Raw genomic sequence first — 26,763 nt, 5'->3', positions numbered from 1 at the left:
TTAGGACTGCCAGACTGTGTAACAGCTTCTTCCCTCGGGCTGTGACACTAATGAATACCCTATCGTCACCAAGGTCTCTCATCACTAGGACAGCAGACTGTTTACTGTTCTGTGCTGTGCTTTACTGCATGCATTTTGAATGATAAGAACTTCCTTTTTAGAGGATTAGCCTTTCAGGTCTATTCTGCCATCTACTGGGATCTTGTCTGATGTGACTTCATATAGAACAAAGGGAGGTATATGGTTAGATTTTGAAATTTGGCACCCTCCAATGCAAAATCATTAATTGGATATCTACCAGTGTGTTCAGGTACCAGTCCTGCATTGCTCAACCATTGTGCCTCGGGGAGAAAGGTACACGTTTTGTTACTGATGCCCTGACTTTGATTTTTATGGCTGTCTTCTCCATTCAGAGTATCACAAGATTGACAAACACCTCCCAAATTGCCCTCTTGTTTTCAGCCATTTTCCAGCCCTTTCAGAAGGCAGCCAAGAGCCAATCATTTTGCAGTCGACCGAGGAGGTCGTATATAAGCAGGACCAATCAGTGTGGCAGATTTCTTCAAAGAATGGAAGATGAATTCTTAGGCCGTATCTGGAATATTGCATGCAATTCTTGTTTCCCAATTAAAGGAAGAATATGGAGGCTTTGTAGAGGGTGCTGAACAGTTATACCAGAATGCTGCCATTTTAAGGAAAGGTGGGATGTTTTCTCTGAACCTATTGATGTTAATAAGATTATAAACATCTACAACTTTATAGGGTAGGATCTTTTTCCCAGGTAGAAATTTCTAATACCAGAGGGCATCCATTTAAAGTGAGAAGGGGTGAGTTCAAAGTTGATGTACAGGGCAATTTTTTTTTACTGAGTGAAGGTTGCCTGGAATGTGCTGCTTGGGGTGGCATTGAAGGCAGATATAGTAGAGGCATATAAGAGGCTCTTAGATGGGCACATGACAATGCAGAGAATGGAAGGATATGGGCATTGTGTAGATAGAAGGGATTAAAGTTCAAAGTACATTTATTATCAAAGTATGTATAATTCATAGAACCTTGAGATTCGTCTTGTTACAGGCAGCTACAAAACAAAGAAAACCAAGAGAACCCATATAAAAAAGATGTGACAAACACCCAAGGTGCAAAGAGAAAGAAAAATCATGTAAACAATAGAAGTAAGAAAATAGCATTCAGAACTGAAGTTTAAGGAAGTGAGTCCACAGACGTGAAGCCAGGCATCACTGTAGCCGATCAGGAGCAGGCGACAGCCTCAAATTAGTTAGGACTTTAATTAATAATTTAGTAATTTCTGCACAACATCATGGGTTGACGGGCCTGTTCCTTTGTTGTACTGTTCAATGTTCAGTTGTGACGGTCCAGCTGTTTCATGCTCACTGTTGCTGGCACTAGTTCTTCTTTCATTGCTTAATTGCGCGCTTTTAACTTCCCCAGGGACCTTCTATTGGAGGGTCAAACTAAAACTTCAACTGCCTTTCTGCCCATATCGCACAGTTAATGAGCGTCATTTACATCAGGTTGACCTTAATTCAGTAGTTGGAATGAAGTGTTTGAGTTCAGTGATACCCATGAGATACCACACCACGAAGGGGAAATAGTTTTACAAAGGCAAGTGCAGGTGGCCCTCTGAAGGTGATTGGCATGTGTAGGTAATGGAAGGTTAATTGGGTGGTTGAAGAATTGCTTACCTTGCAGAACCTAGAAATAGACCGTGCAGATATACATGCAATTATAGACCACCGTATCAAAGATCACATTTCAAATTTTACAGGAGGAGGATAAATTTTGGCATGTATCAGGGACCCCTACAAATTTTAACTGGGGGATCCTCTGCAAATTTTGGCCCATGTTTAGTGGGCTCATCGCTCTTGTACAGGTCCAATCAATGCGGCTGCAAGTAAACTGTGACACATTCTCAAGGATGCCCTTATTTTGTCCTATATCCATCTCTTTGATTGATATGAAAACAGTTGAAATAAGTAGAAGAGCAGGAAAGGTTCATAAACACAAGAGATTCTGCAGATGCTGGAAATGTTGAGAAGCACATAAAAACTGCTGGAGGAATTCATTCCATTTCATTTAAGTCATTCTCATTCAGATGGGAGATGGAAAGTTGTTTTCTTGATGTCTAGTGAGTGATTAATGGGGCTAACTGCTCACAGAGGTGTCTTCTCTCTCTACTGTTCTCATTCAGGTCTGCCAGACCTAGTGCCGGACCCACACTACGTCCAAGCTGCCACCTATGTGCAGAGGTCCCACCTGTATTCCTTGCGGTGCGCGGCAGAGGAGAAGTGCTTGGCAAGGTATGGATCCCCTGTTCCTGATATAGACTTTGCTTTGTAGGTTTAGTAGCCCGCTCATGATGGATTGGCAAGAAGGTTTTCCCTGCCCTGACAGTGTGATGATGTACTATATGATCTGACTCTGTAGCATTTCTCTGGAGGGACATTAGGTTTTGGAGTTCATATTCAGATTCAGAATATTATCACATGTACATCTAAACATTCAGTGAAATGCATCCTTTGTGTTAACAACGAGCACGCCCAAGGACGTGCAGGGAGCAGCCCGCAAGGGTTGGCGCACATTCTACCCTAACATAGTATGCCCACAATGCTTGACGGAGCAATGTACTCAGCAAAACAAGCCCCTTTCCCATCACTGCACCTAGTCAGTTACTCACTCAGGCAGGCCTCCAAACCCAAGGATTTTGTCTGGAAAACAAAAACCTGCCTTGCTGTGCGGTCTACCATATGTGGAGAAAATAAGTTATATTTTCTCTTTAACATCTGCCTTAATGATGATGAATATAAAATATTAAGTTTGCAAAACAAAATCATGCATATGGCAAAATGAGTGATTCAAATATGGGCTCTAGGACTCCCTTGTGTGACAGTATTCTAACCATAACGCTGTTACAACACCAGAGACTTGGATTCAGTTCTGTATTTAAAGAATTTATACCCTCTCCCTGTGACCGCATAAGTAATCTGGTTTCTTCCTGCATTCCAAATATGTATGGGTTAGTAGGTTAATTGGTTTCACGGGAGTAATTGGCCAGCATGGACTTGGGTTGGAAGGGCTTGTTACTATGCTGCATCTCCAAATAGAAAAAAAATTAAAGTTTTTCCCAATGTCATAAAATATAACATGCACATTGCTTCTTTAAAATTTTGTCTCCTTATCCCCCACATAGTTTCTGAGTGTTTACAGATTTGATACAGTATTCAATTTACACCTACACAGTTGTGTAAGTGAATTCTCTCTCCCTGGGCTCAGATCAGTTTTCTTTTATCTCTTTAGTTCTGCCTACAATGCTGACACCACAGACTATGACATCAGGGTCCTGCTGAGGTTTCCTCAGAGAGTGAAGAACCAAGGAACTGCGGATTTCCTTCCGAATAGACCGCGGCACACTTGGGAGTGGCACAGCTGTCACCAGTAAGTTCATCAGCAAAATGTTGCACGGGTGTTGGGTATTGTGCTTGTTAATTGAGACATCAGAGACACAGAACCTGTGATATCAAACTCATTATTCATCACAACAAATAAGCATTCTCCTGGGGATCCTTTTACTTCACATTTTTATAACCCACAAGAACAAAGATAAAAATATGTGATTCAAGACAATATCGATAGATACAATGACATTGTTAACTTCAATGAGTAAGTCTTAAGTGGGAAAGGTTGAGTAAGCTAGGGATTTTAACTTTGGAGTGAAAGGGGATGAAAAGCAACTTGATAGAGGTGTATGAGATTATAAGAGACATAGATTGAGTGTTTTTTACCCAGGGTGACAGTGGGTCAGAGGGCATCCTTTAGGGTGAATGGAGGAATGTTTAGGGGATGTCTCAGAGGTAGTTTTTTTTATGCAGTGATTGTTGGGGTGGTGGTAGAGGCTGATATGTTAAGAAACGTTTAAGAGACTCTTAGATTGGCACATAGATGAATAGAGGGTTTATGGGCCACATATGACATGGGGTTAGATTGATCATGAAGTAGGTTCATATACATCGGTACAACATTGTGGGCTGAAGGGCCTGCACTGTGCTGTACTGTTCTATATTCTATGAGTCTGACAGTGCTTTAGGTGAGTTACACACCTACAATGGGAGACACCTCTGAAGGTTCAAACACCATTGCCGGGACAAAGTAATTCACAAGGATGGACTAAAAGTTTCTGAGGACAGAGATCTCAGACCCCCAAAATTAATGCTAAGAGGGCCTACTCTAAGTACACAAGTATCCCAAATAATGATTGATCAAATACGTCTATGACCATATTTGATGCGCGAGGTGACAATATCTGTCTGGTTGGTCTCTCAAGCTTCCTTGGACTTGGTCACAATAATTGAAACAAAAGCATAGTGTTGCCTGGATTGATATAGGCCTATTGACTGCTATTGTCTTACATTTGTTGAAGCAGTTGAGGCCATCTCATGGTCATATCACTTTGCCCACCACATCTCTTATGCAGCCAGTCCCCTGCCATGGGTCAGTAAATAAATCACAAGACATAGGAGCAGAATAAGGCCTTTTGTCCCATCTAGTCTGCTCCACTATTTCATCAATGCTGATCCATTTCCCTCAACCCCATTCTCCTGTTTTCTCCTCATAGCCTTTCATGCCCTGACTAATCAAGAAACTATCAACTGCCTCCTTAAATACACCCAATGATCTGGCCTCAAATTCCAAAGATTTACCACCCTCTGGCTAAAGAAATTCCTCCTCATTTCCAATGTAAATGGATATCCCTCTAGTCTGAGTTTTTGCCCACTGGTTGTAAATTCCCCCACTATCGTAAACATCCTCTCCACATCTACTGCATTTAGACCTTTCAACATTTGATAGGTTTCAATGAGATTCCCCGTCATTCTTCTAAATTCCAGTGAGTACAGCCCCAGTGCCATCAACACATCTCACGCAAAGAACACAACACAGGCCCTGGAGCCATTCTCACTGCTCCAACTATGCGCTATCGGATGAAGAATAAGCTTCCCAGATACAGTCGGCCCTCCTTATCCGCGAATTCAACCAACCATGAATCAAGAAAACCCGGAAGTGCTCTTCCAGCACTTGTTGTTCGAGCATGTACAGACTTTTTTTTCTTGTCATTATTCCCAAAACAAGGCAATATAACTATTTTACATAGCATTTACATTGTGTTAGGTATTATAAGTAATCTAGAGATGATTTAAAGTATACGAGAGGATGTGCCTGGGTTATCGTGGATCAGGATAAAAAAAAATCGTAAGTTCTCTTACTAAGTAAGTCGGAACAGGTACATCTGGTATTATTTAGCGTCAGTTAGTCAAACGTTTGTCTTTGTATATAGTATATATTTTACCTTTCTATGCATATAAAACACTTAAGAACGTATGTTTCAGCGCCGGGCTCAGGAACGCAAGTTCGTGAGTTCGATCCAGTGACAGGTTGCTATGGAGTGCGCTGTCCACCGTGCCGGGTTGATGTGGACGATCAAAAACGCAAAACTCCAAAACCCAATAATTAAACCACTGCGTTGCTTAGTAATAATTGTAGCTTTTGAATTGCTTTATTATTTTCACTTTATTTTCAGTTGTTATCGTGATTATTTTTGTGAACAGAAACACTGCGCATTCAGATCTCTGCTGCTGGTCCTAATGTCCACCACATTGAGACAGGTTGAATAAGGGACTTGAGCATCTGTGAAATTTGGTATCCGCGGGGGGTCCCGGACCCAATCCCTCGCGGATTAGGAGGGCTGACTGTACTTGCTTGGTCCGAGCTTGTTCTTGTTGGAGGCTGATGAACCAAAGCATTCTCCCTCTAACACTGGTCTACTCACAACTGGCTGCTCCCCTTGTTCCTTGATAATGAATTGTGATTTGATTGGGCTGCCAGAAAATGAAGAAAGCCTACGAGTGCTCCTTTTTAGAACACTCTCAGCGACCCATGAGTCACCTCCTCTCTCACTCCTGATTTGATTGGGCTGTGAGAAAATGGCGAAAGCCCACAAGTGCCCCTTATTAAATCTCTCTCGCTCCGGATTTAATTGTGGATGCTGGAAAAACCTAATGCTCTGCAATATTTGTTTGCAAAACTATCCTTTTTACTTCAGACTGATTACTGCTTGCAATTTACATTAAGCATTTGAAGATCAGTACTTGTTTGAATCAATTCCTGCTATATTTACAAAACTACATAATTCCTGAATCCCTAACATTGTGGATTCAGAAGGCCCTTTAAAAACAGAGGAGAAAAGAATTCTTGCATTTGCAAGCACATGTTATCACCTGAGGCAAAGCATTTCAATTAAGGTGAAATTATGCCACACCCCAGTAATTATTTGCTTAAAGGAAACTGGTCTGAAAATATTATTTTCCTGTTAGCATCTTATTTAAACTGTAAGTGAAAAGGTGAAGTTAATGAGTGTGAAGTAAAATAAGTAATGACAATTGATGGGTTTGTAGTTAATAACAATTGTTAATATTCATTGAGGATTCTTTTCAAATTATGTTTGTTTTAGATTCAGCATGCATTTTTCTTCATAAAGTGCTTTTAACTGCTTAAAAAACAGCAGTTATAACATTTATCCTCATGATTTATAGCTATAAGTGTGTACTTGAAATTGCAGCTAGCACGTTTACAATCAATGAAATTTTGAAATAATGCAAGCATTTCTGGTTGGGTAATTTTTTGCTTCTGCTCTGAATTCCTTCTAGATCTGTTCAGGTTTTTCCTAGGATTTGGGAATAATAATTTATAAACACATACTGTATACTAGTCATGGTACAATGAACAAAATGTGGTTTAACACTTGGACTTGGAAGCTTTTGACTTTATCTGATGGTGACTTAAACCATATTTACGTTTGCTGACGACACCACTGTCATTGCCTGGATCGAAGGTGGTGATGAATTAGCATGTAGGAGGGAGATTGAAAATCTGAGTCAGACCACAACAGCAACCACTCACTCAATGGCAGCAAGACCAAGGAGCTGATTATTGATTTCAGAAGGAGGAGACTGGAAGTCCATGTGCCAGTCCTCATCAGGCGATCAGAGGTGGTGAGGGTCAGCAACTTTAAATTCCTCGGCATTATCGTTTTATAGGATCTGCCCTGGACCCTGCACATTAGTTCAAAGTTTAAAAAGTAAATTTATTACCAAAGTAAACACATGTCACCATATACAACCGTGAGATGTTTTCTTGCAGGCATGCTCAGCAAATCCAAGAATCATCACAGAATCAATGAAAGACTGCATCTAACAGCGAGGACAAACAACCAATGTTCAAAAGCCAACAAGCTGTTCAAATAAAAAAGAGAAATAATAATAATAATAATAATAAAAAAGAAAGAAAGAAAGATTATTGAGAACATGAAATGAAGAGACCTTAAAATGAGACTATAGGTTATGTGAATAGCTCACTGATGGGGCAAGTGAAGTTTGAATTTACTCCCACTGGATAAAGTGCCTGATGGTTGAGGGGTAGTAAACTGTTCATGCACCTGGGGGTATGAGTCCTGAGACTCCTGTACCACCTTCCTGATGGCAGCAGTGAGAAGAGAGCAAGATTTGGGTGTTGGGAATCCCTGATGATGGATGCTGCTTTCCTGTGACAGCACCCTTGTAGATGTGCTCAATGGTGGGGAGGACTTTACCTGTGATGTACTGGGCTGTATCCCCTGCTTTTTGTAGGACTTGTTCAAGGGCATTGGTGTTTCCATGATGCTACCGGTCAATATATTCTCTATCACACATTTATGTTATTTTGTCAGTGCTTTAGATGTCATGCAGAATCTTCACAAAACTTCTAAGGAAGCAGAAGCATGAAATCCCGCAACCCCCCGTCACCCTGTGATTTCAGTCTCTGAGGTCAAAGTGAGAACATCCTTCCAGAGGATAAACCTATGGAAAGCATCTGGTCCAGCAAAGTACTAAAGACCTGTGCTGACCAACTGCCTGGAGTTTTCACCGATACCTCTAACCTCTCGCTTTGGCAGGTGCCTTGGAAGAACATGGTAACCTGCCTCAATGACTATCATCCCATAGCATTTACATTCACTGTGACGAAGTGCTTTGAGAGGTTGTGATGAAACACATCAACTCCTGCCTGAGAAGCGACTTGGATTTGCTCCAGTTTACCAACTGGCACACTAGGACCACAGCAGATGCCACTTCATTGGCTCTTCATTCAACTCTGGACAACAATACTGCATACATCAGGGTGCTCTTTATTGACTACAGCTTGGCTTTCAATACTATCATCCCCTCAAAACGAATAAATAAGCTTCAAGACCTTTGCCTCAATACCTCCTTGTGCAATTGGTTCCTCAGTTTCCTGACTTGCAGACCCCAGTTAGTTTGGATTGGCAACAACATCTCCTCTACAATCTTCATCAGCACAGGTGCACCACAAGGCTGTGTGCTTACCCCCCTGCTCTATTTGCTTTGTACTTATGACTGTGAGGCTAAGCATTGCTCCAATGCCATATTTAAGTTTGCTGATGACACCACTATCATTGGCTGAATTGAAGTTGGTGACAAATCAGCATAGAGGAGGGGGATTGAAACTCTCACTGTGTGGTGCCACAACAGCAACCTCGCACTCAGTGTCAGCAAGACCAAAGAGTTCTTTATTGACTTCAGGAGGAGGAAGTGCACGGTCCATGAGTTAGGCCTCATTGGGGGTTCAGAGTTGGAGAAAGTCAGCAACTTTAAATTCCTCGGTGTTATCATGTCCTGGGCCCAGCATGTAAAGCAGCGCTTCCACTTCCCAAGAAGTTTGCGAAGATTCGGCATGACATCTAATAGTTTGACTAACTTCTATAGAAGTGTAGTGGAGGGTATATTGACTAGTCACATCATAACCTGGTATAGAAACACCAGTGCCTTGAACGGAAAATCCTGCAAAAAGTAGTGGATTTGGCCCAGTCCATCACAGTTAAAACCCTCCCCTCTGTGTATTTGCACAGTTTGCTGTCTTTTGCACATTGGTTGTTATCTGTCTTGTGGCTGTGATCTTACACTGATTCTGTTAAGTTTCTTGGATTTACTGAGTATGCCTACAATTAAACAAATCTGAAGATTGTGTGTGGTGACATATATGTACTTTTGATAAAAACAACCGGGAGTCAGTAAACCACAAAACACTCTCAGTGTTTTAGGAGCAGCTTCTTCCCGTCAACAAACAGATTGAATTAGAGTAGGATCAATGCAAGTAGGTGTTTAATGGTCAGAGTGAACCTGGTGGCCAAGGATCCTGTTCCCACGCTGTATAACTTTGTGACAGGATTAATATTAATGTTGAGTCCCTCTGTATTTATGGGATGAAGCATTTCTAACTAAATGCAGTAGAGTTCACATGAGCTGCACAGTTGAAGTACAGATTTTCCAGTTTCATCAATTTAGTATATTTTCACAGGGAAAAAAAACAAAATGGTTTTCCTTTGGAACAATTGAAATTGCTCAGCTCGGAACTATCTTGCTTTTAAAGCCAAGTGAAATGTTATTACTTTGTTACAAGATTGACTATAACATTAGTTGGCATCAATACGTTTAATCCTTTAATGCTGTCAGTTTAAGCATTTACTATACAAATCGCTCAGTGAGAGTGCTTTGATATTCCATAAAGCAATCCTAATTTCCACATGCAATTTTCAGTCATTTTTCAACAAAGAAACTCGTGTGCTATCTCCTGTATCACAGTTGGGAATTGGGTGTTGGGCCAGTCAGAATCAGGTTTATTATCACATATGTTGTGAAATTTGTTGTTTTGCAGCAGCAGTACATTGCAATGCTCTAAACAATACTATACGTTGCAGTGTTATATGTGTGTATATATAAATATAATAAATCTGTAGTTCAAAAAGAAAGCAAAGTAGTGAAGTAGCATTTATGAGTTCACTCTGCTGACCCACGACTGTGCTGCAACACACAGCTCGAACCATATCATCAAGTTGGCCGATGACACGACCGTGGTGGGTCTCATCAGCAAGAACGATGAGTCAGCTCACAGAGGGGAGGTGCAGTGGCTAACGGACTGGTGCAGAGCCAACAATCTGTCTCTTAATGTGAACAAAACAAAAGATATGGTTGTTGACTTCAGGAGGGTACGGAGCGACCACTCCCCACTGAACATCAACGGCTCCTTGGTAGAGATCGTAAAGAGCACCAAATTTCTTGGTGTTCACCTGGCGGAGAATCTCACCTGGGCCCTCAACACCAGCTCCATAGCAAAGAAACCCCAGCAGCATCTCTACTTCTGCGAAGGCTGAGGACAGTCCATCTCCCATCCCCCCCATCCTCATCACATTCTACAGGGGTTGTATTGAGAGCATCCTGAGCAGCTGCATCACTGCCTGATTCGGGAATTGCACCATCTCGGATCGCAAGACCCTGCAGCGGATAGTGAGGTCAGCTGAGAAGCTCATTGGGGTCTCACTTCCTGCCATCACGGACATTTACACTACACACTACATCCACAAAGGAAACAGCATTATGAAGGACCCCGTGCACCCCTCATACAATCTCTTCTCCCTCCTGCCATCTGGGAAAAGGCTCTGAAGCATTCGGGCTCTCATGACCAGACTATGTAACAGTTTCTTCCCCTAAGCCATCAGACTCCTCAATACCCAAAGCCTGGACTGACACCTTGCCCTACTGTCCTGTTTATTATTTATTGTAATGCCTGCACTGTTTTCGTGCACTTTATGCAGTCCAGTGTAGATCTGTAGTCTAGTGTAGCTTTCTCTGGTTTTTTTTATTACGCAGTTAAGTCTAGTTTTTTGTACTGAGTCGTGTAACACCACGGCCCTGAAAAATGTTGTCTCATTTTTACTATGCACTGTACCAGCAGTTATGGTTGAAATGACAATAAAAGTTGACTTGACTTGATGGACCATTCAGAAATCTGATGGCGGAGATGAAGGAGCTGTTCCTAAAGCATCAAACGTGAATCTTCAGGCTCCTGGACCTCGTCCCTGATTGTAGTAATGAGAAGAGAGCATGTCCTGGGTGGTTGTCACTTCAGATCAATTGGTTAGGTTGCAGGGGAAAGAACTTAAGAGTGAAATGAACTGAGGAAACATTTTGTCATTTAGAGCGCGGTTGTAATCTGGAGTGCACTGTTTAGGAAGGTGGTGGAGATGGCTGCTCTCATGATGTTTAAGAAGCATCTTGAATCGCCAAGGTATGATAGGCTATGAACTGGTTGGTGGGCAGCAGGGCCTGTTTCTATGTTGTCTATGAGAATATGAGTTGTTATACAGTCTGTTTGTCCTTCTGTTTTGTCAGAGGAGCAAAGTATGGTTGGTTGGGAAAGAAAGCCCATGCGGTCATGGGGAGAATATACAAACTCCTAACAGATAGTGCTGGAATTGTACTCCAACTGCGATGCCCCAAGCTGTAATAGTGTCACGCTAACTGCAACGCTACTGTGGTTTGGAGAGAACTTCATGGATCTTTATCACCCATGGCCTAAAAGGGTGGTTGAGGGTGAAATCCTCAAAGTATTCAAGAACAGCATGGATGAAACGGCAAGTGTAACCTACAAGCCTGTGGACTGGGCAGTAGGTTTGTTCTTGGGAGCATGAATCAGCAATGTAACCAGTCTTACTTTCACAAATGAGATATCTGCAGATGCTGGAAATCCGAACAACACACACAAAATGTTGGAGAAATTCAGCATGCCAGACAGCTTCAATGGAAAAGAGTACAGTCAATGTTTTGGGCAGCAGGAATAGAGAAAAAAAAGATGGGAATTCCTCATCCCTTTTTCCCTCGCTCAACTTATCCCCTTGCTTGCCCGTCGCCACCTTATCACCTTACCTGCCCATTGCCAACATTTCACCCAGCATGTTGTCACGGACAGCATTGTACTCTCAGCTCTTGCAATTCTTTCAAGGTCGTCTTAAGCATAGCCAACATTGTAATGCAGGAAGGGCAGAAGTCAGTCAAGTGCTCATAAACAACAATGCAGCATGGATCAAATAATCTACTTCTCTAACATTTGACTGAAGACTAAATATCAGAGAGCGGCATCATCTTTGAAGTAGTACCAATTGTTTTTCACACTCACCTGTTAGAGAAGAAGGGGCATTGATTTAATATTGTATCCAGAACTGACATCTCTCTCGCTGTATCAATATGGATAAAAGATCGTACAGTTTGTGCCAATCCATTTTAACTCTTTGCCCACAGTAACATACAAAAAGAGATAGAGAAGCCCCAGCAGCTAAATTGCTAGCCATTGCGCAGGAGAGAATGAAGACGGCGAAGCAACATAATCTACAATTGATTTGGATGATGGAATTGATGGATTTATTGCAAAGTTTGCAGACAATATGAAGATAGGTAGTTTTGAGGATGTAGAAAGGCTACAGAAGGACTTGGATTAAGAGAATGGGCAAAGGAGTGGCAGACAGAATACAGTGTTGGAAAGTGTATCGTCATGCACTTCAGTAAATGGAATGAAAGGGTTGACTATTTTCTAAATGGAGAGAAAATATAAAAATTGGAGGTGCAAAGTGACTTGGGAATCTTTGTGCAGGATTCCCAAAAGGTTAATTTCCAAGTTGAGTCTGGTGAGGAAGAGAAATGAGATGCTTGCATAACTTTCAAAAGGACCGAAGTAGAAAACCAAAGGTGTAATGTTGAAACTTTTTAAAACAATGGTGAGGCTTCATGTGGAGTAATGTGAGCAGTTTTGGGCACCTTATCTTAGAAAGGATGTGCTGAAAATGGAGAGGGTTCAAAGGAGGTTCATGAAAATGATTCAAGGATTGAATGGTTTGTCACATGAAGAGAATTTGATGGCTCTGGGCCTGTATTTACTAGAATTCAGAACAATAAGGGGTGACTTCATTGAAACCTATCAGGCTTTGATAGAGTGGATATGGAGAGGATGTTTCCTGTGTTGGAGGAGTCTAAAACTAGATGACACAGCCTCAAAATAATGGGTGTCCTTTTAAAATGGAGATGAAAAGGAATTTATTTAGTCAGAGGGTGGTCAATTTGTTGAAATTGTTGCCACAGGCACCTGTGGAGGCCAAGTCTTTTAGGCAGAGCTTGATATATTCTCGACTGGTCAGGGCTTGAAGGGATAAGGGGAAAAGGTGGGAGATTGGAGCTGACAGGAAAAATGGATTGGCCATGGTGAAATGGCGGAGCAGACCTGATGGGCTAAATGGCCTAATTCTGCTCTTATATATGATAGTTTTAATTATAATCCGTATCTAACGCTGAAATGGGAAGCCAGAGGTTGTACTGACTACAGAACTAGTGAGTGGTTTCATATCCTTCTGGGATACTGGAGTAGCAGTCTATGTTTCTATACTGGGGCAGAGTCATTCTCAGAACCCTCTGATTCACAGGGGAGGGGTACTACTACCAAATAAGTCACAAGCAACTCTCCATTGAGCCACCCATTGTAAGCACTAAATGGTAGCAAATTCCAGTGAGTTGTCAGTAACATTCAATCTCCCAAGAAAAACTGAGCCGCAACCCTGAATCACAATAATGCAGCTTTTCCTCTTGGCTGAGGAGTTTGCAGATCATCCATAATTATGCAAAGCCAAGACGGCAAGCTATGTAAAATATTTGTCACAAAAAAGTCAAAAGTTCACCACCACAAAGGCTGAACTGTATCAATGTGGATAAAAGATTTTGCAGTTTCTGCCAATCATTCTAACTCTTTGCCCAAAGTCATGATAACTAATAAAGGGACAAAGATGCCTCTGTAACTGAATTGTTAGCCATTGTGTAGGAGAGAATGAAACTGGGTCAGCAATATAACCTCTCTAATGCAGAAATGGGAAGCCAGACGTTGTACTGACTGCCGGAATTAGTGAGTGGTTTCAGATCTTTGTAGTGTCCTTGATGCAGCATTTATCCACTTGAAAAGAGACTGGTGTATTTATTTTGGATTGATACACGTGCTTATGAGCCATTCTGCTAACTTAGGGCCTCACCATGCAGGGCAGGCAGGGAATAGGAAGAACAATGCTGGTGGACAGCAGGGAGAGCAACATGCAAGGAGATTTTAGAGTGAGAAAGAGATTGACCCACATTTCCGGTGCAGCATTTTGATCTGTAATGTTGACAGTTCCTTCCCCCTCCTCCATAGATGCTGTTCGGCCCACTACGTTCCTCCAGAATCACTTATTCCGTATCATAACGTCTGCAGACTCTTGTGGCTTCACTGAAAATATTTTGGTTTGATCAGACCCAATTTTACATCAAAGGAGCATCTCTGCTGCCTGAACATTACCAATGCTTCCATTTAACATGAATGCAGTGGAGAATTAGGTGAGGGGGAAAAAGACAATATACTTCACATTTTACTCCCAGTCGGTCACATTCAACACACTCTACAACAGCGACAAAGTCTTGTTCATTGTCTCTCCACCCTTCCATTAACCTTGAATTCTGAGGCAGTTTTCATTGTGTACAGCTTTATCTTCATAGATGGAGAATGAATTTCTGAGCTATTATTCGTAATCTTTCCTCTGACTATTTAGCATACTAAGCGCATTTAAAATCACTTGTCCAATTTGAATGAATGGGAACTCAGAACTTGTACCTTCGGGCATTTAAAATTAAAAGGGAGTGGAGGGATAATGAAGACTGAACATATTAGGTGGTTCAGTTCTAAAGGATGTGCAGGAACAGAGGGACATATGAGACTTCGGATGTCTCGCTGTAAACTGATTTTTCCCTAAGTGAAATGTGTCGGTTTTCTGTAGCTACCCATATTGCTCTGCATACAGTTCATAGAATTCATTAATTTCATCAAATATTCACCAATACATCCAGTTGGTAATGAATAATAAAGCAATTTCTTATTATTACTGCCATGAAAAATAATTTGAAAATTTATGGGATCAATGCATTGTTCTTCCTATTCCCTGCCTGCCCTGCATGGTGAGGCCTTAAGTTAGCAGAATGGCTCATAAGCACGTGTATCAATCCAAAATAAATACACCAGTCTCTTTTCAAGTGGATAAATGCTGCATCAAGGACACTACAAAGATCTATAAGGCTGGATTTCTGTAAACTGGGTCTTCTGCAGCCTGAGGAATCCCTGTACTCCCAACTGCAAGCTCATTGGTTGATGGAAGATCCAACCCAGAACAATGAACAGTGGACCTTCTGAAGGCAGCTCACTCCACAAATGCTACAGGCTTCCAATTTACTATTGTGCAGATCCTCAAGATGCTGGCAAAGTTTGGTCTTGTTTGCTGATGCCCCTGCATCAGGCCCATATAATCTTCTCATTTGGACTATGAGCATTACTGATTGACCTAAGCCATTAACTCTGTTCCTCTTTCCACAGAAGCTGCCTGTCTGCTTGATTATTTCCAGCATCTCTGTTTGATAACTTTTAGTGGATGCGATGTAGCTCCTGGTCAATTTCGTTTGTTTACTTTTTATTTTTTTGTCACTTGGATTAGGGAAAAAATACCAAGTGTTTCTTTCTTTAGATTGGACTTGGAATAACCTCATGCTTCCCCAGACTGAGTTTAATCTGAAATGCTTTATCCTCACAAACTTATCTTGTATCTATCCCCATGTGAGGGTGGTGAATCTGTGGAATACATTGCCACAGGTGTCTGTAATGGTCAAGCCGTTGGGCATACTTTAAACAAAGGTCAATAGGTTCTTGATTAATAAGGGCATCAAATGCCACAGAGAAAAGGCAGGAAAATGAGATTGAGAGGGAAAATACATCAGCCATGATTGAACAGTGGAGTGGACTTGATGATCCAAACAGCCTAATTCTGCTGCTCTGTCTGTGGTCTTATAGAAAACACTCAGTGACTGAGGATGCATTGTCTGTGGTGTAATGTCATCCCAAATAGCTGCCCCCTTCTCCTAAATTGGCCCCTCTTTGTTTTACATCCTCTACACTAGTGAAATGACCTCTACCTTTCTAATTTATATATTTCAGTGAGATCATTCCTCATCTTATAAAGTACAGTATGTGTAGGACAGTCTTGTCACTCCAGGACACCTTCATGCCCGCTCTATATAATTTAAGTCTACGTCAAGTAAATTTATTATCAAAGTACATATATGTTACCATATACTACAGGTACCTTGAGATTAATTTTCTTGCAGACATTCCCAGGAAAATAAAGATATAGAATAGAAGCTATGAAAACCTATATGTAAAAAAAAAGTCTGACAAACAACCAGTGTGCAATATAATAAAAAACTATTGAGAACATGAGACGTAGAGTCCTTGAAAGTGAGTCTGTAGGTCATGAATCAGTTCAGATAAGTGGCAACCTGCCCTAGTCAAGTGGAAAAATTGAACAAGGAGGCTATACTTTTAGAGGTGATCATATTGAAAGAAATAAGCTGAGTAGGCTGTCAGGTTTAAAAAAAAACTAGGGAGCACAGACTCAGAATAAAGAGTTGGCCTTTGGAGACAGGTAAAGATTAATTTCTTCACTGAGAAATTCTTCGCAGAGGCTGCAGATCCAGTGGGGTTGCTCAGTTACCAATTAGTAATAGAACTAAGACAGATAGGAGAGACTGCAGATTGTGGAATATAGAGCATAACAGCAACTGAGGAACTGGTTATGTCAGGCCACATCTATAGAAAGAAATAGATGGTCAGTGTTTTGAGTTGTGAACCATCATTGGGATTGGAGTAATAGAACTGAGGTGAAAAGAACGAAAGCATACGATCAGCTTCCTACTAAATGGTGGAGTCGAATTGAGGGGCCATTTACCTTCTCCCCTCCTTCAATGATTATCCTAGCTGTTCTTGTACAACACATACAGTGGCATGCAAAAGTTTGGGCACCCCTGGTCAAAATTTCTGTTACTGTGAATTGTTAAGTGAGTAGAAGATGAACTGATCTCCAAAAGTCATAAAGATGAAACATTCTTTTCAACATTTTAAGCAAGATTAGTGTATTATTTTTGTTTTGCACAATTTTCGAATGGAAAAAAAGGAAAGGAGCATCATGCAAAAGTTTGGGCACCCCAAGAGATTTGAGCTCTCAGATAACTTTTACCAAGGTCTCAGACGTTAATTAGCTTGTTAGGGCTATAGCTTGTTCACAGTCATCATTAGAAAAGGACAGGTGATGCAAATTTCAAAGCTTTATAAATACTCTGAATCCTCAAACCTTATCCTAACAATCAGTAGCCATGGGCTCCTCTAAGCAGCTGCCTAGCATTCTGAAAATTAAAATAAATGATGCTCACAAAGCAGGAGAAGGCTAGAAGAAGATAGCAAAGCGTTTTGAGGTAGCTGTTTCCTCAGTTTGTAATGTAATTAAGAAATGACAGTTAACATGAACGGTGGAGGTCAAGTTGATGTCTGGAAGACCAAGAAAACTTTCCGAGAGAACTGCCTGTAGGATTGCTAGAAAGGCAAATTAAAACCCCTGTTTGACTGCAAAAGACCTTCAGGAAGATTAGCAGACTCTGGAGTGGTTGTGCACTGTTCTACTGTATAGCGACACCTGCACAAATATGACCTTCACGAAAGAGTCATCAGAAGAAAATCTTTCCTGCGTCCTCACCAGAAAATTCAGCGTCAGAGGAACATCTAAACAAGCCTGATGCATTTTGGAAACAGGTCCTGTGGACTGATGAAGAACTTTTTGGCTGCAGTGAGCAATGGTATGTTTGGAGAAAAAAAGGTGCAGAATTCATGGAAAAAACACCTCTCCAACTGTTAAGCACAAGGGTGGATTGATCATGCTTTGGGCTTGTGTTGAAGCCAGTGGCACAGGGAACATTTAACTGGTAAAGGGAAGAATGAATTCATTTAAATACCAGCAAATTCTGGAAGCAAACTTCACACTGTCTGTAAAAATAAAAAGATGAAGATGAAAAGAGGATGGCTTCTACAACAGGATAATGATCCTAAACACACCTCAAAATCCACATTGAACGACCTCAAGAGGCGCAAGCTGAAGGTTTTGTCATGGTGCTTCACAGTCCCCTGACCTAAACATCATCGAAATTCTGTGGATACACCTCAAAAGAGCAGTGCATGTAAGACGACCCAAGAATCTCACAGAACCAGAAGACTTTTGCAGGGAAGAATGGGCAGAAATCCCCCAAACAAGAATTGAAAGACTCTTAGCTGGCTACAGAATGCGCTTACGAGCTGTGATACTTCCCAAAGGGGTTGTTAGTAAGTACTGACCATGCAGGGTGCCCAAACTTTTGCTTCAGGCCCTTTTCCTTTTTTGTTATTTTGAAACTAAAAGATGGAATTAAAAAAAAAGTAATCTTGCTTAAAATATTAAAGAAATGGTGTCATCTTTAACTTTACACCTTTTGGAAATCAGGTCATCTTTTATTTGCTTAGTTATTCACAGTAGCGGAGATTTTGACCAGAGGTGCCCAATCTTTTGCATGCCGCTGTATAGTGCAAAGACTCACAAGGTATAGAATTCAACTCATCAATTGGCTTTGTTAGCTGAATATGCTTCCCCTTTTCTGACTGGCAGTAGGAAATTCTCCTCTCAGACAAATCCAACTTACTGAATGTCCCCAGCAGCTCCTTATGAGATCATTAGAAGGCGGATAATGTTGGCACCAGGTCGTTGTTTCTCTTGCCAGCTGTATTGAGGAAAACATTTTGTGCATGTTCTCCATGCGTCATAGTGTTAGTGGAGGGGAAGAGAAGTTACTTTCAAGCTGTCATCACTTTTTGTGCCAAGTGGTCTTGCTTTCCAAGTCAAACATTCCTATCAGTATGGTCCTTATGTTTGTTATAACCCGGCACACAACTGGACTGGATGATAACGGTTCTACTCTTTTGATCAAACTTAAAGATATTGCCCTCAGGATGTATTATCTAGCTTGTTGTGGTATGCATTGTGCAAGCAGAGAGCTTTATACAATAGCCTATATCTCACCTTTCGTTTCTCTGTCAGAGAATGGTGCATATTTTTATTCCATTGCCATAGGCATTTTCCAAGTATTGCACTTCGTTCCTCAGAAAATTAAGTATGTACTAAATAATCTGTGATTGGAAATTTTTCAACACCACCAATGCTGACTTCATTTCTAAAGTACTTGCTATCTTTACAATCATGAACAGCAGCACTTGTGCTGGAGGAGCTCAGTAGGTCAGGCAGCATCTACGGAGGGAAATGGGCAGAGAACACTTTGGGGAGAGAACCTTTATCAGGACTGAAAGATAAGAGGGGAAGGGGCTTGATAGAAAGGTAGAGGGAAGAGGTGGAGCAAGAGCTAGCCAGTGATAGGTGGACATAGTTGAGGAGGAGGAGGGAAAAGTGGGAATAACAGATGGGGGTGGATTGTTGGAAGCAGCAAAGTTCAGTAGGTGATGGAATCTGATAGGAAAGGAAGGTAGCTCCCTTTGCTTCTCTTTATGGTGGCCATCTTCCCTCTTTCTTTTAGTACAGATAAAGGGTCTTGACCCAAAACATTGATAATCCATTTCCCTCCATAGATGCTGCCTGGCTGCAGAGTTTCTCCAGTGCCTTGTGTGTAGTCCCAGATTCCAGCATCTTCAGTTGTTTGTCTCCAATTGGCTTTAAAACCCTTTTGAGTTGCGTTGATAAAATGTGAGACTCACATTAGGAATTTAATTCTTTCTTTTTCACTACACCAAAGGTCAGATTACTAACAAATTTATTGCTTCCTGTGTAATGGCTCACCTCTAGAAATGTTGTCAGTCACACTCATTAACATTGACCTTCCATTTTGCCAATGAGTTGGAGGCTTCTCTTCCGAAAGGATTTACTCAGCCAATTGCAATATCTATCTCACATCAGCTACAGCCAACACTTCAAATAGAAGCAGAATTATTTTGCCAAATTACTTTGAATAGAAGAAAGTTTAATCATGTAAATTATATCCATAAGTTTAGACCCAGCATGAAAACTGGCTTCTTCACTGGCAGGTATTGAGGAGAAAGTCTTCCATTTAGTATTTCTGGATGCAGCTGGCAAAAGACATAAGAAAACAAAAGACCAGTCAGCTCCTCAAGCCTGACCTGCCATTCAATATGATCATGGCTGATATGCCTTCATTTCCTCATTTCATATTCCCATTGCCCTCAATTCCGCAATCTTTGAAAAATGTATCTAGCACCCCTTTAAGTAGCCCCAATGAACCCATTTCTCCAAGTCGTGGAGTCATAGAAAAGTCCAGCAATAAAATAGGCTCTTTGGCCCATCTAGTCTGTGCTGATCCATTTAAACTGCCTACTCCCATTGACCTTCATACCCCTAACCATCCATGCACCTATCCAAACTTCACATAAACGATGAAATTGAGCATGCATGCACCACTTTTGTTGGCAGCTTGTTCCACACTCATACACCTCTAAGCGAAGAAGTTGCCTCTCATGTTTCTCGTAAACTTTTCACCTTTCACCCTTAACTCATGATTGCTGGTTGTAGTCCTACTTAACCTTTGGGGTAGAGAATTCTAGAGATTCGCCATGCTCAACGAGAAGTTCTGGCATGTCATGTTGTTAAATAACTCTCTAAACTTGGAGCAACGTTCTTACACTCAAGATTCTCCCGCTAGTGGAGGTATCTCAGCATTTATCCTGTCATGTCATGTCCTCTCAGATTTTTCTATGCTCCAATAAGATTGCCTTCATTTTCAAAGCTCTTCAAAGATTCTTCTAAATTCAAAAGAATATGGATGCAATGTCTTGAAATTGTGTGAACCTACCAAGACATTTTCTTGTGGTAGAAATAAAGGAATGTGATGGGGCCATGTTTTCATTCCAGGGTTTAGTGTTCAGTACTGTGCAAAAGTCTTAGAGAGATCTATACTGTATAGGAGAGGGAGAGAGAGAGAGAGAGAGAGAGAGAAAGAAAGAGAGAGAGAGAGAGAGAGAGAGAGAGAGAGGGAAATCCCGAGGATTTCGCACAGGACTATATTTGTCAATGTAGAGCAGTGAGCGAGTTTGTAAAGCTAGCAGGAGTGAAAGATGTTGGGAGAGTTGAGGGACAGGTGACATAGGAGGAGTGCCAGGGCGGTGGGGGAGGGTGGTATGGGTACTGACAGACACAGCCCTGAGACACCAGGCAAAGTCATTTGATTCAAAATAATTGGTTTATTAATCATTACAGAATGTCTCTCTTTTACTTCCCACTCCCTCCCCTCACCCTTCCCCTTTTCCCAACCATGAGTTTTCTCTCCCTGATCCCTCAGAATTGGGTTTATCATCACTCATGTATCTCATGAAATTAGATTTTTTTGTGGCAGCGCTACAGTGTAATACATAAAGTTACTACAGTATCATGCAAAAATCTTAGACAACCTAGCTATAGGTATGTGCCTAAGACTTTTGCACAGTACTCTAGTATCTTGGAATTAGCTTCACATCCCAGAAATTAGTCTACAGTAGACTTGTTCTTGAAGCCACTTCCTGCTATTGACTGTGATAGGATAGTGTTAATGTTCCCTCCAAGCATCTATGTATCTTTGTTCTAGTGCGTCCATCTGTGCACAGTTTATGTGCTAGTGAAGCACTTTGGAACATTAAGATATTCCTGCTGATTGTTTTATTGATACTGTAAAACTGTGTCATGCAAGAAATTGTGTGAACCTACCAAGAGATTTTATTGCGGTAGAAATAAAGGAATCTAAGCATTTTAATGATGCTATTTATGGTTCTGACCGTTCATTAAATAAATTTGTACAACAATGTTTAAAATTAAATAACTAGCTTCTTGTAAAAACCCGCCTGGTTCACTAATAACTATCAGAGAAGGAAATCTGTCATCTGTACCTAATGTGACCACAGATCCATCGTAATGTTGTTAACTCATAACTGCCTTCTGATGGTGTGAGGTTAGCAGTGAATGCATGGCCTGCCAGTGTCCCAACAGAATGGCGCCTGCATCAAAAAGAGAAAATTAGTTTGTCCTGTATGATATGTTTGATATTTAAATTAATCATTGAGCTGCAGATTTGTAATGATTTAAAGATTTTAATGAGGATGGCTTTATTTGGCACATATACATTGGAGCATACGCAGAAGTGCATTGTTCAAAGTTCAAAGTAAATTTATTATCAAAGTACAGTATATATTACCATATACGACTCTGAGATTCATTTTCTTGTTGTATTCATAGTAAGTACAAGCACCACAATAAAATCGATGAAAGACTGCACCCGGCAGGCCAGGCAAGCAATGAAACTGCAAAAAAAGAAAGAAAAATAAAGAAATAATAATCAGGACTGAGTAGTTAGCACAAAAATTATTAAAAATACATGAAAGGCCAACAACTTCAAGGTGATAAATGTAGAAAGTGCTGAGAAAAACCAGAAAAAATCCAACACATTACAGGATCCTATAGTAGTTTGCACAATCTGATTACTTACGCAGACACAATCAAGTGGTAAACATTTAGAGTCAGACTACCACAAATCATGACTGAGCAGATATTACAGATAAGACAATCCATTATAACCATCCGGATATAGTAATAACAGGATAAACAAGCAAGAACAACTTATTTAATAGATACAGCCATTCCAAACACACACAACTTACAGAAATCAATTTGAAAAACACCAGAAATATGCTGAATTGAGGAAATTGAAAGATTTTGGAACGCGAGCAAGGCATATATTGTTCCGATTGTAATATCTACAACTGGTGTCATCCAAAAGTCACTACGCAGTAACACTAATACGCAATATCTTTGTAAATCTTCAGAAAGTCACAATTCTAAACACCACTTAGAATATTCTGAAAGTTCCTAGCAATTGACAAATAAGCATGCTTGCCTATGCCTGTACCTCAGATTTTACCAGCTTGGGCTGGGGAAAAATTAATAATAATGATCATAAATGAGCAATCAATATCAACAACTTGAGGTGAAGATTCCTTGAAAGTGAGTCCATAGGTTATGTGAACAGTTCAATGAAGGGGTGAATGAAGTTATAACCCCCCCCCCCCGTATTAAGAGCTTAATAGTTTGTGGGGGGGGGGGGTTAATAGCTGTTCCTGAACCTGGTCCTGCTGGCAGCAGCAAGAAGAAAGCACAGCCTGGATAGAGGGGTTCCTTGATAATGTATGCTGCTTTCTTGTGACAGCACTCCATGTAAGCATGTTTAATGGTGGGAAGGCTTTACCTGTGATGGGCGAGACTGTATCCATTACTTTTTGTAAGCCTTTCTATTCAAAACCATTGGTGTTTCCATATCAAGCTGTAATGTAGCCAGTCAATATATTCTCCACCACACATCTGTAGAAGTTTGTCAGAGTTTTAGATGACATGCCGAGCTTCATAAACATCTAAGGAAGTTTGTGTCAATAACTGTCACAGCCCAAGGATACAGAGATCCAGCACAGCTGCAGACCCTTTAGTTCTGAGTCCATGTTGACCATCAATAACCCATTGCACCTACCTTAACCCATTTTATCTTCCTCACATTACCATCAACTCCCCCCAGGTTCTATCACTCACTTCCACACTAGGGATAAGTTCTCTTTCAGCCCATAGGGCGCTGACTGCAGCCTGCCAGAGTTCTCCATCTTGGACCGCAGGTTAATTGGTTTTGTGGCTTCCACTTTAACCACACAGCATCATATGTCTTCTAGGTGAATATCCTTCCTCTCCCAGGGATGAGGTCTTTGGAGCTTCTGTAGCTGTCGGTTTTTACAGGATCAGGTTGCTCGGCCCCCACCCACCCTTTTGCAGCCGTGCTTGGGACCATCCCTGGTGGAGTTGGGGGCAAATGAATCATCTAATCTACACGCCGTTAGTGTCAGCTGGTGTTCAAATCTCTGGTCCTGAATTTTTGACCTTGTGATATTTCTTTTATTCATTAAGGTAATAGATTATTTCGCACATTGGCACTAGAAGGTAGTCTCGGAAGCCAAGTGCAGCAAAGTTGCTCTGACTACATGGTGCAGTTCCAACATTGGAACAGCAGGGCATTTTGGCAACACTGCAGTAGCTAAGCAAATGTGTACTGGGCTAAGGACAGTCCATTCCCAACGAGTACTGGCTAAGTCTTTTTTAAATTCACATCATACACATTCATAAGTAACACCTTAATGGCCTTATTTCAGAGGCCAAGTAATAAATACAAGGTTTTGTATCTGGAATAATGAAAAATTGCTAAATTGGTTTATAATTGTCACATGTACCAAGGTACAATGAAAAGCTTTATTTTGCATGCTATCTACAAATCATTTCATTACTTCTGTGCGTTGAGATAGTACAAGGGAAAAGAATAAAAGAATGTGGAATGAAGTGTTGCAGAGAAAGTGTAGACCTGGCAAACAATAAGGTGCAAGGTCGTAATGTGGTAGATTATGAGATTAAAAGTCCATATTAACATACTTGGGAACTAGTCAATAGTCTTAAAACAGCAGGATAGAAGTTGGTGGCACATGCTTTCATGTGTATGTTCTGCCCGATAGGAGATCCGAGAAGGGAGAATGTCTGTTTTACTAAGGCAGCAAGAAGTACAGACAGAGTCCATGGAAGTGAGGCTAGTTTCTGTGATGTGCTGAGCTGTGTCTACAGCTTTTTGCAGGTTCTAGTGACCTCAGGCAGATAATTTGGCATACCAGGCCTCCACAGACGCTGCTTGACCTGCTGTGTTTTTCTAGCTGATTGTTACATTGGATAAGGTAGCAAATTTACATCTGTAAAGTACATTAGTGAACCAGATGGACTTAGGTGACAGTCTAATGTTTTCATAATCTCCATAACTCAGTCTAGAATTTTAAAATGTTCATGTTAGTTAATGAATTTGAGTTTGTGTCTCAGATCATTAATGGAGTTAGGACAAAGCAACTTGACTCTCAATTAGATTTGACCAAACTGCAACTAACTAATGAACTGAGCAATAAAGTAATGAGGGACATGGATAGGGTCAATGCACACATTCTTTTTTCCCCAGAATCAAGAATCAAGAACTTAAGGGCATAGGTTTAAGTTGAGAGATGAACTTTTTTATATGGTTTACATATATGGTATGAAGTACCAGAAGAAGCGGTTGAAGCAACTGCAATAACAAATTTATAAGGTACTTGGATAGATAAACAGGTAGGAAAAATTTAGTAGGATCTGGGTCAAATGCGGGCAAAAGGAGTTAGTTTAGATGGATATCCTGATTGGAATGTATGAATTGCCCCAAATTTATTGCCCATTCCTAATGGCCTTTCAGAAGGAGTTGGGAACCAACTTCATTGTAGTCCTTTTGGGGAAATGTGCTCCCACAATTTCGGCAGGATTTAGATCTAAGGAATGGAAGCATATTTCAGACTTTTGATATTGTAGGTCTTGGAGTGGAACTGGCAGGGCGGGGGTGTATACCATGTCTTTGTGGACCTTGACCTTCTTGGTGGTGGAGACTGCAGTGCTGTCAGGGTAGACCTAAGGAATGGTAATGTGTTTCCAACCTGAGATGAAGTGGTACTTGGAGGGAAACTTGCACGTAGTACCGTTTTGCCATCCTTAATGCTCTCCACCTTCCTCATAGTAGAGGGTTGCTGGTTTCAGAGGTGCTGGTCGTAATCCAAGCAATACACATCTTGAATGAAAAGATCTCCGTTAATTTGTGCATTCTCTTCTTTCCCAGGCATTATCACAGCATGGACGAGTTCAGCCATTATGACCTACTGGATGCTGCTACTGGCAGAAAGGTGGCTGAGGGTCACAAGGCCAGTTTTTGCCTGGAGGACACCACGTGCGACTTCGGTCACTTGAAGCGTTACGCCTGCACATCGCACACTCAGGTAGGAAATGCATTTCAAGCTTAAATTTATTGCCAGAGACACCCATACCCAGGGTGCAAATCCCAGGAACATTTGCTTTTGGCAGCTGTAGCACAATACATTACAACCATAAACGTATTAGAAAATATAAATTATCCAAAATAAATGCGACGTTTCTGTAGGTTGAGACAGATAAAAAGAGATATAGTCCGAAGTGGCACTGCAGTTTTTCAGGTTGGTTGAAAATCCTGATGGCAGTGGGGAAGAAGTTGGTTAGCCTTGAGGAGTGGGTCTTCAGGACTCTTGTATCTCCTCTGCCTGATGACAGCCTCAAGACAAGGGTGTGGCTCAAATGGTGGAGATCCCTGATAATCGATGTCTGTCCTGAGATGGTAGTGGGAAGGGCTGTACACATGGTGTGACTCCACCACTCTTGGTAGCCTCTTGTGTTTCCTGTGCACTGGAATTTCCATGCCATGCAGTGATGCATTCTACTGTATATCTTCAGAGGTTTATCAGAGAATGACATGCCAAATCTCCTTTAACTTCTAAGGTAGTAGAGATGCTGGTGTGCCTTCTTCATAGGTTCAGACAAATTACCCAAGTTCAAGTTTATTGTTGTCATAGGCATACATACACCAGGTATAAATGCCATGAAAGTTAGCTTTCTGCAGCAGCAGCTCAGTACATTACAAGGCTAGGACAAACATAAATGAACACAAACTAAATTAGCAAATCACCATGTCCATTCATCCACAATGGTGATTAAGCATAAGTACTCTCCTCTGCTGTGTGCTGATGGTCACATCCCATGCTCTTTCATTAATACTCAGTTTTGCCATTATAAGCAATGTAGATATTTAACCCTGAGTGTCAAAATTATGTAAAATAGTAGAACTTTAATTGAGTGGAATTTTGGTGATAGGGTATAATGTGGTCTTGCTACAGCCAAGTACACTTAGCACAACTGATTGGGGATGGGTTTGCAGGTAAGCCACCTCTATGGCTACAGAAGTGGTTACTCTTGAACCGTAAGTGGATTCAAAGAGCAGTACAGCAGGGATA

The 26,763-nt window shown here is 41.1% G+C and overlaps 1 protein-coding gene across 1 annotated transcript in view; it reads left to right on the top strand.

The window, feature by feature from the left end:
• loxl1 (lysyl oxidase-like 1) overlaps nt 1-26,763 on the top strand; it is a 112,764-nt gene that overhangs the window by 63,452 nt on the left and 22,549 nt on the right. Inside the window, exons 2-4 of the mRNA XM_059946184.1 lie at nt 2,210-2,318; nt 3,316-3,453; nt 25,563-25,719. Coding sequence (XP_059802167.1) covers nt 2,210-2,318; nt 3,316-3,453; nt 25,563-25,719 — 404 coding nt within the window. The remainder of the gene's footprint in view (nt 1-2,209; nt 2,319-3,315; nt 3,454-25,562; nt 25,720-26,763) is intronic.

The sequence above is a fragment of the Hypanus sabinus genome, chromosome 21, assembly GCF_030144855.1.
Source record: "Hypanus sabinus isolate sHypSab1 chromosome 21, sHypSab1.hap1, whole genome shotgun sequence".
NCBI classification, from domain to species: Eukaryota; Metazoa; Chordata; class Chondrichthyes; order Myliobatiformes; family Dasyatidae; genus Hypanus; species Hypanus sabinus.
The sequence above is the reverse complement of the archived record's forward strand: the minus strand, read 5'-3'. Positions and strand labels throughout refer to the sequence as shown.